This window comes from Lottia gigantea (assembly GCF_000327385.1).
Source record: "Lottia gigantea unplaced genomic scaffold LOTGIsca_31, whole genome shotgun sequence".
NCBI classification, from domain to species: domain Eukaryota; kingdom Metazoa; phylum Mollusca; class Gastropoda; family Lottiidae; genus Lottia; species Lottia gigantea.
In genome coordinates, this window is record NW_008709027.1 from 2,671,043 (window position 1) to 2,689,797 (window position 18,755).

The following is an 18,755-nucleotide window of genomic DNA, read 5'->3' on the forward strand; positions in this document are numbered from 1 at the left end:
TGAGAGCTGTAAATTCATGTCCAGACACAACCAATATAATCCACAGTAATGCTGTTAAACAATCTTAACCAATCAACAACTATCTTTATTCTGTTGTGAACAGTTTTGTCAATGGGAGTGTGACCTATTTTTAGTAATAATCCCTTGTGAAACCCATTCCAGTTAGTGGTGTGTACACGGTAGCGTTATTAAACAAGATTAAATCATATAATCTGTTAATCCTGGTCTAATCGTTGATCATTGTTTGCAAAGAATTTAATCAAGAATTTCATGTTTGTGGCAGTCATTTGGAAACCGAACAGATGTCAGACGCGACCAGCTTGACAGTCAATCATACACAAAAAAAGAGACCGGAAAGGCGACCAGGCCACTTCCTTAGTTCAAGATGTACGCCACACGCTTCATTGAACCCGACTCGACTGAATTGACCTACCGCAAATGAAAAAGGTAGAATGGATATTTATTGAAAACTGGCCCAACATTTAACTAGTAGCTATATAAATGAAGATTCATCCTTGCCATACTTACGTTTCGCCGAGCGAGTCTTTGATAATTTATTCAGCTGAGAGACTATTCTTGAGGAGAGAGTGGTGTTTACTTCCGGATAAATGTAGACATGACTATCCAGACACTCATTAATATCTTTTAACCAAACAGCAACTCTCATTATAATTCTAAATCTTACATTGATTGGTGTTCCATAATTTTAACATAATCTGCAAAATATTTTTTTACATTTCAAATTGTTTAAGCTAAAATTGACAGAATGTTTTTACTTACTAAAGCATCTTAAGTGTCTGGAAATTCAAGAATAACATTGTGGGATGCTTAAAAATGTAAGCTCAATATGTCATGCTGTTAAGAAAACGAAATAATTATACTGAAACCTTGCACCATACAGCTGTATATACTTGTTCTATCCTTGCACGAAATCACCATTACAAAAATCAATAAATCTTAAAAATAGGGCTTGCCCTAAGAAAATTCAGACCATATTCAGAGGTCGCCGTCATGACCTCTGTATCATTTGCCGAGGTAAAATTGGCCTTATTAGCTTTAAATATGTTTAGGCCTATTAAAAGTCATGTTTCACTGTTTTCTTATCTTAACTTGATGTCAGAAATAGGAATTGTACCCCCAGTCAAACAGCTTACTTATGGCTTAAAGGTTTAGCTTTCTATAATTAGGCCTGTCTATGTTTGAAAATTACATTGACGACTCGCCTTTTTTCAAGACTCCGCCAATCTATAGAACGGTTAAGGAATGGATGCTCAAAAATTATCTGTAATTCGTGTTTCCTATCATAAACCTTATCAACAAAACAAACAATTATTTTAGGGTAGGCCTACCTTAATTTTGAGGTAGAGGAGAAACAATTGAAAGAAAAAGTGAAATTTCTTCTTGGCTCTTGGTATATTTGGAGGAATTGTGAGATTCCCGATAGGCTTAGCCTACTTTTAGACTATCTACTAATGGCCTAAATCAACCCATCACTTTGATTTATAGTTAAATATTTTACCATCAGCACTTATTGAAAGCGAAAAGTAAAATCTTACTTAATAAATGACCCAATTTACTAACGATCTGAATCGCAAACGAAGTTACCAGAAATCCACAAAACATATTGGCGGAATCATGGTACATGTAGTAGGTAATGCACTTTTCACATGAGGAATGATATCAATTATAAGTGCCTACGTATTTCATAATGAAAAGTCGTATCACTTGTGTATAGAGTAAAAACAACATTTTCATTACAAATAAACTAACGCCGCGGCTAATTGTTTTGGCTATTATTTTATTCTGTCTTCTGAGTCTGTGCTTCTCAACCGTTATGATCCAATTCCCCACTTTAGAAAAGAGCAACCTGTTGCTTAATGTATAAAAATAATTTTTTTAGATTTTCAAAAAATAAAGTTGGGGTACAATAGAGAGTGCAAACCATTTTTCCTAGAGGTAGGCCTACCATGCTTTTCTGAGGAAAATGTCCAGTGGCTCAACTAGATGAGTGGGGCCCGTTGGCTGGGGCCCCTTTCCGGGATTTTTTTTTTTTAATATTTAGGCTATGCATATTTTTTTTCTGGTGCATGGTATGGTGGGCTTGGTTCAACTAGTCCATAAATATGTTAGTTGAGCCACAGAAAATATCAGCTAGACAATAAATTAAGGGTGCATCCAACGTGGTCCAACGCTCATTCATCTTCACAATGTCGTTACGAAGTCCGTTTTAATTATACGTTGGCATCATATTATTACTAATAATATTAGGCACTATAATTGAATAATTCTTTTGACGAGCATTTTAAAATCCACACCTATTGTTACTGCCCAATACTTTCCTGAAAAGGCTATTTACAGATTCAATCTAGTACTCTCTACTACAAAACTAAGTTGCCAATGAATATTGTATTATATATCTGCACTAAAACAACTCAGAATACTCAGATCTAAATGAAATGAGGTGAATGGAGTTTTACGTCCTATTCAGATCTAGATATCTATCTCTTTTTGCATGATAGAATTTGTAGTTGATCTGTAACACGACTTGGCTGTACAAGAACAGCTGCTTTAGCTAAAAACGAATTCAATCCCATCTTACTGTTTTATTTTTATTTTTTGTGAAAAATACCAATGTTTCGTTTCGATTTATGAATTTAGTGATGTTACAGCAGCATGACTTTGTAAATCACCTTGTGACCCATTTATGACCAGAGCGGATGTGTTGTTTTGTTTCTTGAAAACACGCCACTTTTAACAGAATTCATCACCACTAATTAGGTCCAAAGTCTACCTGTTGTAGATAGGTTGGTAATTTATTTTGTTTAAGATCTTTATTTCTAAAAAATTAGTGGTTTTCCACCGTGTACGTTGTGAAGGATAGATAGGAAGAGCCGGCATTTTTGTGAATTCTACTCGAAGACATTCACTCTGCTGATGAAACACTGGGTAGATTTGCCTACCTGTCCTAACTGTAAATGTTATTCCTGCTATTTTTATCTGATTTTAAGTGAAATTTATGGATCAAAACATTAATACAAAGGGTCAATTCAAAGTCAAGGAAGTTGATGAGATTTTCTTGACCATATAGCATCATACTCAGTCATAGTCATAGGCCTAAGATTAGTTCATAGACATTGATCATTGTATAAATAATTTGTAACTAAAATATCTAAATATTTTCGTTATATAAAGAAATTATAAAGAAGTCAAAGGTGTATTTGACAGCCATTTAGATTCAACATCAAATTTCGTCAAAGTTAAAAAACGGAAATTATATTTTATGTCTTAGCTTAGATTATTCCTCAGTATTCTACAAAATAATTAAAATTGGTTTGTTTCGATTTTCTTTATTAATCTCTCACTTTGACCCATATTTCATGAGTGACCAACTCGACAACGGCGGCAAAATGCATCACCTATTTTCGTGTACAATGTTTGATCTATAAATAAGTTGAGAAAAACACGTTGTATGGATACCCATTGGTATAATTAACTTCTCTTAATACAGTGGTGTAACCTATTTTCGTGGATATAAGGATTCAACACCAAATTTCATCAAAGTTAAAAAAGAAAGAAATTTCTTTTTTATGTCTTCTAAGAAGATGTTTCCTCAGATATTCTACAAAATAATTAAAATTGGTTTATTTCGATTTTCTTTATGAATCCTTCACTTTGACCCATATTTCATGAGCAACCAACTCGGCAACGGCAGCAGAATGCGTCACCTATTTTCGTGTACAATGTTTGATCTATAAATAAGTCTAGAAAAACACGTTGTATGGATACCCAGTGGTATAATTAACTTCTCTTAGTATTTATCTTTAATATCAATTCATTATAACTATTCCTTCAAAGAACCACGATTTAAAAAAAAAAAATAGTGATTGACAAAATAAGATACGTAGCGTGATTTATTGCTAAAAGTCACTGACACAACATAAGAAGATGGTCCACTTTGTGTTCCATAGAAATTTTCTGCTGACAAGTAATCTGCTAGTTGATCACGTGGCTTCATACGACACTTGGAATTCTGATTACAGCTTGGGATTACAAGGAAATTCGGCCGATAAAAAATGGTGACGTTTGGTAATAACTGAAATCTGCCATTTTGTATTTGTCAAAGTATACATTAATACATTTTACCTTGCTTGAAATTACTGAATTCATTCTACTAGCTGATATTGTAGAGAAAACCCATGTTTATCAAAACAAACTAATGCGGAGGTCGCGAAGGGTAGCTCATGTAAATTATTAATCCTTTCTTGAAATCCAAGAATAATAGGTTTCCACGAAATTAGGTTACATGACTGTATTTATCTTTAATATCAATTCATTATAACTAAGGACAATTCCTTCAAAGAACCATGATTTAAACAAAAAATAGTGACTGACAAAATAATATACATAGCGCGATAAAAGTCATTGAATCAAAATAAGAATATGGCCCACATTGTGTTCCATAGAATTTTTTGGCTGACACGGAATCCACTAGTTGATCAGGTGACTTCATACGTTGGACTTTATTCTAGCAGACGACACTTGGAATTCCGATTACAGATTGGGATTATTAGGAAATTCGTCCGATAAAAAATTGTGATGAAATACGCCCTTTTGTGTTTGTCAAAGTATACATTAATACATTAATACATTTTACCTTGCTTGAAACTACTGGATTCATTCTACTAGCTGACATTGTACAGATAATCCATGTTTATCAAAACAAGCAAATGCAGAGGTCACGTGAGGTCGCACATGTAAATTATTAAACCTTTCCGGAAATGCATGATAAATTTAGGTTAGCACGACATTAGGTTTCTTGACTGTATATATAATGAATGATTTATTAATTACTTCCATCTACTCTTAAATTTTATCGCCTCTCAGTGTTGTTGACATTCTGATCAGTATGATTGTTTTACATGAAAGATCTAAAAGTGTACCTTCTTACAGACCACAGTCAGTTCTGAATTCTCTACAGTAAGATTGTTTTACATGAAAAATCGAACGGTTAAAGTAAGACGCACAACTTTCGGATACCCAAATTTTCAGGTGAACATAAAAATTAAAAAGTGAAATTGGTTGAGGTATATTTGAAAAATTTATGCTACCAGTCATTTTTTCCAATGTAGACATGTATTCTCGAAACGATCTTAGCGCTAGGATGTCCTAGGATCAATCGCAGGCATCTGTTTCTATCAATAGTCGACTCTATCTATAATAGCATATGAGAAGGTAATGAAACATGATTCCAACCTTATATGAATTGTTTCATTGAATATTTTCCCTTCACACAGGACCTATCTTATATCTCCCTCAGTGTTCCTCTTCATACTAATCTAACTATTGTTCAATATGAATACTAACAAAATTTACACCCATCGTTTCAATGTATCTACTTTCCATTTTTTGATTAAATTGGAAACATAGAAAACGGTTCGAGGTAAGGAAAATTGAGTTTTAAGAACTTGACCTTCATTGTAGTTGATAATGAAATTTCTGTGATTGTGAACAACTGGAAATTGAAATCTAAATCTTGAAATTTAAGTTTAAATGAGTTGGTTTCTTTCAAAAATATCATGTATAACTGTTATTCATATTTTGATATATTCAATATTATATTCGCAATGAATAAGAAAATATATAAGCAAATTCTGCTAAATAGTCAAAATATCTTAATACAATCAACAGGTACCGGTACAAAAAAACATGCATCAATGTGTACTTTTGAAATGATTAAATCACAAAACTTGATGCAGAGTAGGCCTATATGTTATTTTATCTTCAAGAAAGTGTTAAGATCATATTTTTGATAATCAATGCAAGCCTGTGATAGGCGTGGGTGACGGACATATATTTATCTAATTTGTATGTCTGTAACACATATATTGAGGGTGTTGTTTAAATTCTCATATTAAATTTTCTGGCAATATGATAAGTTAGACCAACTTATTGATAATATAAATTTTCTTGGAGATAATAATGAGACCATACATTAAAAGTTCAGTGTGATCTATAAGCAATCATTTAAACAAATAGTAACTGAAATTTTCCCTCCTCTTAAAGATATAGTTTATTGACCTGAACAATCAGATGCATTTAAAATTCTCAAGTTGTAAGCTTATATAATATATTTCATTTTAATCCTACTTTCCCTTATATTTGAAATACTGGTAGGGGTTTCATTAATTTCCAACTTAAAACAAATGCTTAAAATCTCAATTTATTAACAGTGAAGTTATATAGCACTAGCAGAAAATATATTAAAAAATTTTAATATTTGTGTAGCCGTAGTAATAACTAGCCATTCTGAATAGATTTGACTTTGGTCATTCAAATTTATGTTATTATGTTATAGTCTTTTGTGTACAAAGGTTCATGATCAGATACAAGAGAAAATGCAAATATTTAGCTTTATAAACAATTGCCTTGAATCAATCTCTTGATAGTGAACAAAACCAAAATTCTGTAAAAAAAAAAAAAAAAAAAAAAAAAAAAAAAAAAAATTAAGCTGAACTAACTGTAGATCAGATGATAATTAAAGGAACACAAATTAGTTGATGATCATTCTCAATAGTTTTCAAAATTACATCATTGGTAATGAAAAAATGATGGAATATTTTAATGTTATGGAATAATATGGAAAGGATGAATATTATTTTTTAAAAGGATCAAATTTAGCTATCATTTACATAGGTTATGGTAATTTGTCAAGTACACCATGATATCAGGTTGAAAAGTACTAAGTGTATTATATGTGAACATTTGATAAAAAATAGTTATCACTTCAATATTATCTTAATTCAAGTGAACCTGTCCTAGATTTTGTGGACACATGCATGTAATGTCAAATAATACTGGAAAAATCATTGGACAATTTCATGGGAGTCAAAGTTCATTTTTAAGATGCAATAAATTGTATGTAAAAATATATTATCTGTGGATTACAATACAATATCAATTCATGTTGGAAAGTTCACAGGGTAAGCTTTTATAGTTATAGTATAGTGGATTTTGTAATGAGATGAGATGTATTAATGATTATTTGATAATATGAAATTGTCATGCATGCTCATACCACTAAATTTGATAAGAGTAGCTGTTACATCTGTAATTTATGGTATAAGCTTACATCTGATGATACATTTGATAATACAATATATGTACTTAGGACTTCTTGACATCATGCCTCAAGTGATGTACTGCTCATACATTGATGAACCCTGATTAAAGATTATATCTCCATATTTAGTTGACCAAAGTTCAGTAGGTTAAAAGTCACTTGGCTTAAATAAGAAGATTAATGAGAACTTAGTTAATGATCAAGTAAGTAAGGTATACTGGAGCTTACTACAGGTTATTAAGGATTAGTTAACTAGGTAGAGGATATTAGAGGACATATACGTGTATATTAGTAAGGTTATAGGAGATATATGAGGTATTTCTTGACAAATCAAACATTTATTTAGATACTGGCCTTGGAAAGAGACACAATTGTTTCTTGTATTTGTTTCTGGTTCTTTTTTAGGATAATTTTTTATGTGTGATTTTATGTCAAGAGTATTGAGTAATACATGGCAATATTCATCGATTATGTGTCAGTGTCAAAATTTGGAAAACCAAAAATATCAGTCATCAGGTTTTGAAAATAATATTATTTCAATTATATGACATTGGACTGTTTGTATATTTTAGATTGAAAATGGAGTATTTAAAGTTAGCTGGTGCCAGCGTGGTGACAGTGGGAGCTGTTGGTACTGCAGCAGCCTTATACTTTTCACAAGGTCCAGAACAATTCCCTAGAATTAATGATATGAAGAATCAAACACAGCCATGGAAGGTAAGTGAAGCGTTATATATCTTGACCATTTGCAGTAAGTTTAATAAGAATATTTTTATATTGTTATTTATGGTGATGAAAAGTCCTTTGATGAATTTTAGAATCTTTTCATTTTAGCGTGATCCTCAAGCCAGAATTTCTACGCTTTGTAAAAATGGAGAAATTCAAGGATACATTCATGAAGATTCTAGAACTTTACTAGAGTTTTTTAAACGTGGAGCCAGAATTTCAAGTGAGTATATTTATATTGGAAATGTTTAGAATAGTGTAGAACCGTCTGCAGGTAATATAATGAAAATGTTTATAAAAATGAATGATTTAAGTATTGCAAGTTTAAAATGGCAAATGTTTCCATAGTAAATATAAATGAGGTATTTTGATTAATTATTATTATCATTATAGAGAATGGTCCATGTTTAGGATATAAACCATCTTCTAATGAACCTTATAAATGGATTAGTTATGATCAGGTATGTCCTTGATAGTGATTAATTATCTATAATAAGATTGAATTCTGACCAAGAGTTTTTCCTCTCTTTTCTGTTTGTCTCAACAGCCAAAATCCATTGAATATGAAGTAATGCAGATAGGTGATAAATCACCATTCCATCCTGTGTTGTTTTTATTATGTAATCTGTATACTCACCTTGATTCTCACTTATAATAAATTACCAACTGAATATTTTGATTGGGATGCATTTTCTGAACTTGATAGTGAGTTGTTTGTGCAGACGTTAGTTTCCTGCATATTGTTATTGTTTTTTACCTTCCGTTATTAAATCATCCACTAACATTGTCAATATCTTATTTGGTTAAAGTGCTGTTAGAAATTGTCATAATTACATAGACCATATTCAGGCTAAGCCATATTGAGTCCAGAATGAAGCTCATAACACAAACAAAGAAACTAATCATATTTTGCAATCATTAAAATCGGAATTGATTAAAAGCTATTTTAAGATACTTTTATTTGAAATTTACATTTTTACACATTTTTGTTCTTTATTGATCGAATGTTTATGACGTCATATATATAATATAGACTATTCCTTCATATGACATGGTCATATTTTAAAAGATATTGTAATTTGGTTTGTGAACATGTAGTTGATGATTCCAAAACGAAGCGTAAATATGGTTTATTGTTTTATCAGTTTTGAATATTGTTGTTATTTTGATTATTATTACAGGTTTTAGAACGATCTAAAAATATTGGATCTGGATTGATAAAGTTAGGACATTCAGCATCTAATAAAACACATATTGGTATTTATTCTCAAAATAGACCTGAGGTAAATACTGTCTTAATCTAAAATGTAAAATTTCAATACAGTTATTTATACCATAACTATCAAAATATAGATCTTTACTATTCTGTTTTGAGTTTTATCACATTTATCAATATTACAATGTGAAACAGCAAATTATTGGAGATTATGAAAAAGATACATTTAGCTATGAATTTTTAAAAATGTTTGCTGACTATATGAATTCCAATAAAAAGCGCATGTAGGCCCTACATTAACTCAAAATATGAAAAATATGTAGTTTCAATAACTAGATGATGATATGTAAAAGTTAGTAATGCTAACTGACCAATGAAAGCTCTGTTTTGATACTTCCAAGTATAAATGTTTTTGATTCATTTTAATGAAAATATTTTTTATGCCCACATTATGTCTGGATATCATAATATGACATTATCATTACATATAAAATAGCATATTATATATCATATATTTCAGTATGTGATACTAGATGAAGGATTATATATGTATTCTATGGTTGGTGTACCATTATATGATACTCTTGGTGTAGAAGCTTGTAATTTTATTATTGATCAAGGTAAGTATTTAAAATTTTCATGATTTTTACTGATGAAATTTTTCAAATGATATCCTCGTTCAATAACCTATGTTGCAAAACCTGCAGAGTAATTTGAAGAAGTTCAAACTTGATAAAGGGATGCAATAGAGGTTCTTTTCATTTTATATGTATCAGATTTTTATTGTCTCAATTTGCATCATTCCAATTTCTTGTCTGACATCTGTGGTTTCTAAACTTCAAACAAATTTGACTGTAATCACTAATGCTGAAACCATAAAAAGATATTTACAGAAATTACAGAAAACATGAAAAATCCAATGGAATACCTATTACTCTATCTATTGTAGCTGAACTAGAAACAGTTGTCTGTGATAATAATGTTAAAGTCAAGAATTTATTAGATCGGTGGAAAGATACCAAACAAATTAAAACAATAGTTTGTATGGATAAATTTTCACCAGAAAATAAAGCTAAGGCTGATGAATATGGCATTAAAACTGTATTATTTACAGAACTTGAGGTAAGACTGAATTATTGAGAACTTCATTAGAAAATGATGGAAATTGAAAATTTTGATATTTAATCGAAATATTTAGTTATATTTTTCAATTTTCTGTTTCTGTTTTATTTTTCTAATACCTTATGAATATATGTTTTAATGTGTGATTGTTCTATTCAGATTTTGGTTTATTTTCTAGGCATTGGGTAGAGACAACCCTGTACCTGAAAATGTAAGTATTATTTATAAATATCAGGACATGATGATAAACTATTATTTTAATTGTATGAAATATGAATAGGTTACAGATAGTACATTCCTCTCATTTAAGAAAGAAGTTATTATTTTATTACATTGACAGTACAATACTACAAAAATCATGCTTACAGATCATTTTGAATAAATCCTGCATGAAAGCACAATCTTGAATAATTGTTTAGTTTCTAATTTTGGCACAGTGGAATTTCAATGAATAATTCCCCAACCAAAAATTTTGAATGCTACAATAATAAATTGTATTTGTGTAACCCTAACTTAAATTAAGTTTATTGTTGGTACTGTATTTGAAATCAAATTTCTATTTATTATTACAGCCCGCCAAACCTGATGATTTATGTCTGATATGTTATACTAGTGGTACTACAGGTAAGTTATCTGAACTTTACAAGTTACCCTTTATTTTCAGTCTAATTGAAATTAGACAAAACTTTCATTTTGCTTTTTTATTCATTAGCTTTTATTTTTAATATAGGCACTTCAGTTAGCTTTCAAATTTTGATCTAACGTGAGAAACACTACGTCACAAAATTTCAGTGCTTGAGAGGGTAGAAAATTGATTGGTTAAAGCAGACTTCATCGAGTTAATTTGACCAATTCAAGAGGGCTAGCGTATATATTAAAAATAAAAGCTCATATAAAAGGCAATGAAAGTTTGGTCACTTTTGAATTAGACTGCCTCTATCTTATACTATACTTCTTCATTTCTTGTTTAAAAGTAGGACGTAAAACTCCATTCATTTCTTGTTTCTGACAAATACTCGCCAAATATAAAATTTACATCATTATCAAGTGTTTTTATTTTTATAGGTCTACCAAAAGGAGCTATGTTAACACATAAAGGTTTAGTAGCTGTTATAGATGGATGTGCTGCACAATTAGTAAGTTATAATTATTGTCTTGGTTTATAGTCAAAAACTCAAGTAACTACTGTAGTTAAATTATATTGATAATATGTGATAATAACATAAATGTTTGTATTTGATGTAGGATCCTACAGGTGTAGCTATAGGACCTGGTGATAAGATGATATCCTACTTGCCATTAGCTCACAGTTATGAAAGAATGTTAGAGGTATGTATATTATAAACCTGTTAATTTATTCTTGGCACATTCAACCCCCTTTCAGATATGATGCATCTTGCTAAAGAGTTACCAGTGCATAGTCAACAATGCAGCAATGTTGGTTGTGAAAACTCTGCTACAGTTTTATTTTGAAATTCAGGAATGGCATTGCCTCTTTTGATACCTGTGAACATGTTTCCAAATTGACCTATATTTCAGGGCTATATTTTCTCTCATGGAGCAGCACTAGGATTTTTTCAAGGTGATGTAAGAAAGTTGATGGATGATATTAAAGAATTACAGCCCACGTTATTTCCTACTGTTCCTAGATTATTAAATAGATTCTATGATAAGGTAATTAGATTTTAAAAGATGTTCTAGCTTTGTCACTTTTTAATAATGACTCTTGAAGAGGTTGCCTGATTTTACTGGATAGAACGATAGGTGCGTGAAGTCTATTTCAACAAAACCTATAAATTATTCACTATCTTTCATGAAATCAATTGGTTATTTATGCAAAGCAGAGTATCTGGCAGCAATTTAAGGATTGAATAATAATCTAGTATTTGAGGAATATTTTCTAGTAATTGATTATTCTGTATATTTCAGGTTATGACTGGTGTTAATTCTAGTTCCTTAAAGAAACTGTTATTTAACATAGCTTTATGGGAAAAAGAAAAAGAAATTGTGAGGTAAGTGAATATCATCAATTTATTTAACATTTCACTTCCTTGTACATTTCTTAAATGTAATGTGATTTACTACTCCATCTCCTTACCAAGTACAGTTTTTATACCATGATGTTGCCTCATATTTGTCAGATCATTTTTGGAGCAATCAATTTGGCCCTGGTGTATCTGTGTTGTTCACTGGAATTAGGATAGATGAAGATGATAATATGTCGGGGGATCCCTGGCAAATATGATTAACTAAGACAACACAAAAAATATTTTTCTTCATAATTTTAGAGGTGTAATAAGAAATGACAGTATTTGGGATATACTGGTGTTTAAGAAGATACAAGCTGCACTAGGTGGTAAGGTTAGATTAATTACCACAGGTTCAGCACCTTTAGCTCCTAAAGTTCTCAGCTTTTTACGCTGTATAGTTGGATGTCCAGTAAGTTACATAATGTTTATTTCTTATTATCTAGACCCCATCTATTACATATCATTCAATAGACCAAAGACTCATAAACAATATTGTCCTTGAAATCATTTACAATCTCTCGGTTTAAAAGCTCCATAAACTTTAATGAGTTTTAGCTTGACTCCAGTTGATTAAAGTGACTCAAGTAATCTTTCTTACTTTTTATTTTGATCTTTGATGAAATTTGGTTGTTGCATGTCTTGATTTGTATATCAGAAAATAATGATTATTTTATAAAGTTTTGTTATTATGTATGATAATATTTGTAGGTTATTGAAGGTTATGGTCAGACTGAGAATCATGCTATATCTACTTTACAAATACCTGGTGATCCTCAATCAGGTATTATATTTTATACGTCTAGTGGTGATATAGGTTGGCAGCAATGGTATTTGTTTATGTTTTCAATTGAACGACCTTAATGAAAAAAGAATAAACTAATTACGGCTGAAACCATATTTCCGTTTTGCTAGAAGTAAACACGTATATAATTTATATTAATAATAGGTACTGTGGGACCACCGTTAGTATGTAATGCCGTTAAATTATTTGATGTACCAGAAATGGAATATTTTGCTAAAAATGATCAAGGAGAGGTAAGTTTAACTAAATTGTTAGTAATAGTTCAGATGAAGTTATCTAATAATACATTTAGCTTACTACTGAGCTCAAATGTAGTACTTGACTGTTTTGCTGATATTTTCAGATGAAAATAGTCTGAATTATTGAGTTAAATCAGCTTAGATATGTATCTTATCAATATCACAGGATAACCTAACAATATATTCCAATATGAATAATTGTATTTTTAGATATGTATTAAAGGACCAAATGTATTTAATGGATACTTAAAAGATCCATCTAAAACTAGAGAGGCTATAGATAAAGATGGTTGGTTACATACTGGTGATATTGGTGAATGGTTACCGGTAGGTTTCTAATCAGATTTGATTACATGTTATCTATATGTACACTTTACTTCTAGCAGTATTAATGTTACTTAGATAAGAATAATAATGTGTATATTTATAAAGCACTGATCTCAACACAAAGGTGTGTTCATAGCGCTTACATGGCAAATACTTATTGCATTCATTCATGCAGTTACAAGTTATGACAAAAAGATATACTTCCCAAATATTTAGTTTGTCTTTTGAAGAGTTGAAATTTTTTTAATTTTTTTTTTTTGACATAATAATTCTTAAAATGTTATTGTTTCAGACTGGGACACTAAGAATTATTGATAGAAAGAAAAACATCTTTAAACTGGCACAGGTAGGTTCATTCTGAATTGCTACAGTATTCTTTTTGAAAATATGATTGAATTTAACAGAAGTTGTCTCATTCTTAAATGAAATAAATATTCAGGATCTCAAATTATTGTTCTTGCATCTTTTTTATGATTGTCAAATTATTAGCACTGATGGTGTGGATTAATTTGAGAACATGCCTTTTTATTCAAACATTAAATTGGATCACTCACTGTGAGCTGAATGATTTTTTATGGGTTACTTAACATGTTTTTATTGTTTCTAGGGAGAATATATTGCTCCAGAAAAGATTGAAAATGTGTATGTGAGGTCTTCATTAATATCTCAAGTATTTGTCCATGGAGATAGTTTACAGGTATGACAAAACCTTTGAAAATCTCAATTTTTTAATCATGCGTAAACTATATACCAAAATTGTAGAAAAATATGCCCTTTTAACATATGTGAAAGTTTTAACTTAAAATAATCCAGCCGTTAATTTTTAAACGCTAAAAATATTTTTAAACATTACATAAGGTTTTGTAGTTAGTTATGCTTTATAGAAGCTGTTTGAAAACTACAGTACAGATTTAAGTAAAATAAAAGCCTAATATCGAGTCATAATAAATTATTATAAACTGCTTAATTAACAATTAGTTCTCTCTGTTTTTAATTAAACCTTTTAAAACAAATTCAATTTGATTAAGAAATAGCATACTTAAGAAATATTTTCAGGTATAAGTTACAACATTAATGATAATGAAAATTATAGAAGCGAAAATAAACCCCCCAGTATCCAACTTTGAATTGTCTAAAATAGTTACAGGAGTTGTTAATCAGTATATAATTGAGGTTAATCCTATATTATGTATCTTGTGTTTATTTTCAGGCATGTTTAATAGGTATTGTTGTACCTGATCCTGATTCTTTACCAAAATTCTGCAAACAAAAACTTAATTTAAAAGGAGATTTATCAGATTTAGCCAGAAAACCAGTAAGTTTTGTTGTATTCATGTGAACCTATCTAGCCTGAACTCAACCTCTAGAATATAGTTTTACAATAATTCTTACTGTTTCATGCTGTTTTTGTATTATGAATATCTAGTGATTTTGAAATACAAAGACAGACTGTTTTTAAACACAATGTTGATGTAAGCTGGCTAGGAAACAACATTGCGTGTTAAACTTATTGTATTTATATAAAGACATGTTTGATTCAGTATTTTATGGAAATATACATACTGTATACTAGTAAATTTATTGTTAACTACAAAGTGTGAATTATAAGAAGTTTAGATAAATAAACAAATAATAAACTGAACCACCCACTTGACTTGAAATATGTTTATTACTATAGATAGATCTATTTATTACATTATTATTATAGGAGGTAAAGAAAGCTATCCTAGAAGATTTATTAGAAGTTGGCAAGAAAGCAGGACTTCATTCTTTTGAACAGGTAAAACTTATGTTAATTTTCCTGATAATTTTGCTTTATATCTTTTATTCTTATTTGTCATCCAATATTAACTCATTACACTCTGTGAATTCATGATATGAAAATTTATGTGTGCAATATACCCATCCTTTCTTCAATAGAAAGAGTTAAAAATTCAGTTTCTATGATACTGTGTTGATAAACAATTATTTATTTCAGATTCGTGATGTTTATGTTTATCCTGAAATGTTTTCAGTTGAAAATGGTTTATTAACACCAACATTTAAAGCAAAACGACAAGAATTGGCCAAGTATTTCTCTAAACAATTGAAAGAAATGTATGCGAAAATGGCCTAAAACTTATTGAATCATTCCAAAATGATGAAATAAATTATCAAGATATCATTTTATTACAAAAGGAGCCTCTTTCACAAAATAGTTAAACATCAGTCCTATCCAGGAGAACTTCTATATCATAAACATTTTGTGAAACTGGTTCGTACATCATCTAGTTAAATATGGTCAGATGTTTCTATATGAAAACTGATATAATGTGACGTTATGATAATAGAGCAACTAGGTAACTGGTGAGATTTCCTTTTATATCCAGTTAATTTATTCCTTTAAATTTATCATAATAAAAAAACTTACAAACTGTGTTAAAAACACAGACCCTGTTTAACTAGAAGATTTATATACATCAATTCTTGTTTATTTATACTATCTTATTATTTATTATAAAATTCATACATAAAAAAAATGCTTGGTTAAAAAAAAAAGGATGCAATTTGCTGTTGTTTGTTAAGGTTTATTTGTGTTGTATGCTTAATTTGGTTAGTGATAGATTATTATATTTATTATCAACTAGACTACTAACCACTGTTTCAATAAAATCAGCTGACAAAGAAAAGTTTATCTGGCTTGATTCCAGACTAAATATTGAGGAGAGCTCAAACTATGGTATTGATACTAACAGAAGGATTGCTAGGTTTTCAAAATCAATGACCAGGGCTGGCAGAAAAGTTCTAATTCTAACTTTGAAAGACTTTTGCCAGCAGTGCTGCAAGGTCTGGATGCAGATCAAGGAAAGATTTCTGCAGCTAACTTAAAAAAGTCTTTCACAGTGGAAATGACTATTAATTTTTAATTATTCATTACTGATACAATTTTGGGAAACTGGGTGAAGTCTGAGAGGCCAAAAATATATAAACTCATGGGCATGACAATGACACGTTTCTGATCTTCTGTAATGAGCTCTAACACCCTTCTTGCAGTTTTTAGTTTCATGATTCATTAAATAAGTGTAGGCCAATTCAATTGGGATATCCCAGTTAGGCTTAGCGGTAGAACTTGTCAGCTAAGTGTTTTTTTTATAGCTTACAAAATAAATTGAAAATTCCCTCAAGCAGACATCTAAGCTACATTGAAATATATGACTGGCTTATCATATGCAAGAATACACAATATGTCACAGCGAACCTTCTGCAGTTCACTGAAAGAGGTGTGTGAAGGTTGAAGTGTGTCTGATAATTTTCCACAAAAACAAAAAGCACAACATATCTTATATTATTACTCCTATTTCAACCATTAACAGAACCTGGTCTTCAAATTTACAATTAAGCTAGTCAACACTTACATTTAGTAATAGTGTTTAAATTTGACTTCAATGAATGTTGAATCAAAATATAACATTAGTCAAAAGTCATTTATTTGAATTAAACCGGTTTATTTTAGTTTATATTTCTTGATATTAGTGAATTGTACATTATATTTTACAGTTTTAACTATGGCAGCAGATATTTATGTGAAAGTATAAAGTAGGCTTACTAATTAGTTTATTTACTATTAGAGATTACATCTAAGATTAGTCAACATAGGTAGTTATATTGTTCTTTATGACAATGTCAATTTTATGATTTAGATTTGGTAATAGACATACCAGTATTACGCTTCAGCTTTAGAATATTTTTTTTGACAAGTTTCATACAGGGCATATAATTTCTAGTAGAAGTAGTTAACCTTAGTTAAAATAACAGTAACAAATACGTTCTGACTGTCAAATGATGGTCATTCGGGCATCATAATTATCAACAGATTACTTTTCAGTTGTGATCTAATCCTTTCATGTCAATGATATTTAGTTTCATAGCAGATATCTCAATCAGTTGTACTTATGATGTCCAAGATGTGTATTATTAAGAAAAGCAGTTTGAAACCAAAGCATTTGTTTGATAAGGAATACCACGACAATAAATTAACTTTATAAAGAGTTTGTGAGTGCTGTATGAGAGATTGTGAAAGCTCAAAAACTCTGTAATTACATTAACTTCTTATTTATGTCTTATCAATTACAGAATTCAACACTGCTCTTGTATGTTTTAAATTCATGCTTCGAATATGCTTTCATCCTGTGACATTGGGAAATAAAATTGACCTGTATAAGCTTATGAGGATGGGTAACACCATGTAGTGTGCAATGAAGGAAATTTTGCAGTTTTTAGTTTCATGATTCATTAAATAAGTGTAGGCCAATTCAATTGGGATATCCCAGTTAGGCTTAGCGGTAGAACTTGTCAGCTAAGTGTTTTTTTTATAGCTTACAAAATAAATTGAAAATTCCCTCAAGCAGACATCTAAGCTACATTGAAATATATGACTGGCTTATCATATGCAAGAATACACAATATGTCACAGCGAACCTTCTGCAGTTCACTGAAAGAGGTGTGTGAAGGTTGAAGTGTGTCTGATAATTTTCCACAAAAACAAAAAGCACAACATATCTTATATTATTACTCCTATTTCAACCATTAACAGAACCTGGTCTTCAAATTTACAATTAAGCTAGTCAACACTTACATTTAGTAATAGTGTTTAAATTTGACTTCAATGAATGTTGAATCAAAATATAACATTAGTCAAAAGTCATTTATTTGAATTAAACCGGTTTATTTTAGTTTATATTTCTTGATATTAGTGAATTGTACATTATATTTTACAGTTTTAACTATGGCAGCAGATATTTATGTGAAAGTATAAAGTAGGCTTACTAATTAGTTTATTTACTATTAGAGATTACATCTAAGATTAGTCAACATAGGTAGTTATATTGTTCTTTATGACAATGTCAATTTTATGATTTAGATTTGGTAATAGACATACCAGTATTACGCTTCAGCTTTAGAATATTTTTTTTGACAAGTTTCATACAGGGCATATAATTTCTAGTAGAATTAGTTAACCTTAGTTAAAATAACAGTAACAAATACGTTCTGACTGTCAAATGATGGTCATTCGGGCATCATAATTATCAACAGATTACTTTTCAGTTGTGATCTAATCCTTTCATGTCAATGATATTTAGTTTCATAGCAGATATCTCAATCAGTTGTACTTATGATGTCCAAGATGTGTATT

The 18,755-nt window shown here is 30.1% G+C and overlaps 1 protein-coding gene across 1 annotated transcript; it reads left to right on the forward strand.

The window, feature by feature from the left end:
• Positions 1–2,697: 2,697 nt before the first annotated feature.
• LOTGIDRAFT_216255 (hypothetical protein) lies at positions 2,698–18,137 on the forward strand. The gene is made up of 22 exons (XM_009057841.1): positions 2,698–2,804; positions 7,693–7,837; positions 7,955–8,069; positions 8,240–8,307; positions 9,028–9,129; positions 9,583–9,682; positions 10,012–10,184; positions 10,363–10,395; positions 10,757–10,808; positions 11,250–11,336; positions 11,440–11,513; positions 11,724–11,858; positions 12,114–12,196; positions 12,473–12,623; positions 12,923–12,995; positions 13,161–13,249; positions 13,466–13,582; positions 13,875–13,928; positions 14,190–14,279; positions 14,793–14,897; positions 15,291–15,362; positions 15,561–18,137. The coding sequence occupies exons 2-22, from the start codon at positions 7,700–7,702 to the stop codon at positions 15,696–15,698; spliced, it is 2,049 nt and encodes a 682-aa protein (XP_009056089.1). The 5' UTR covers positions 2,698–2,804; positions 7,693–7,699; the 3' UTR covers positions 15,699–18,137.
• Positions 18,138–18,755: the final 618 nt, after the last annotated feature.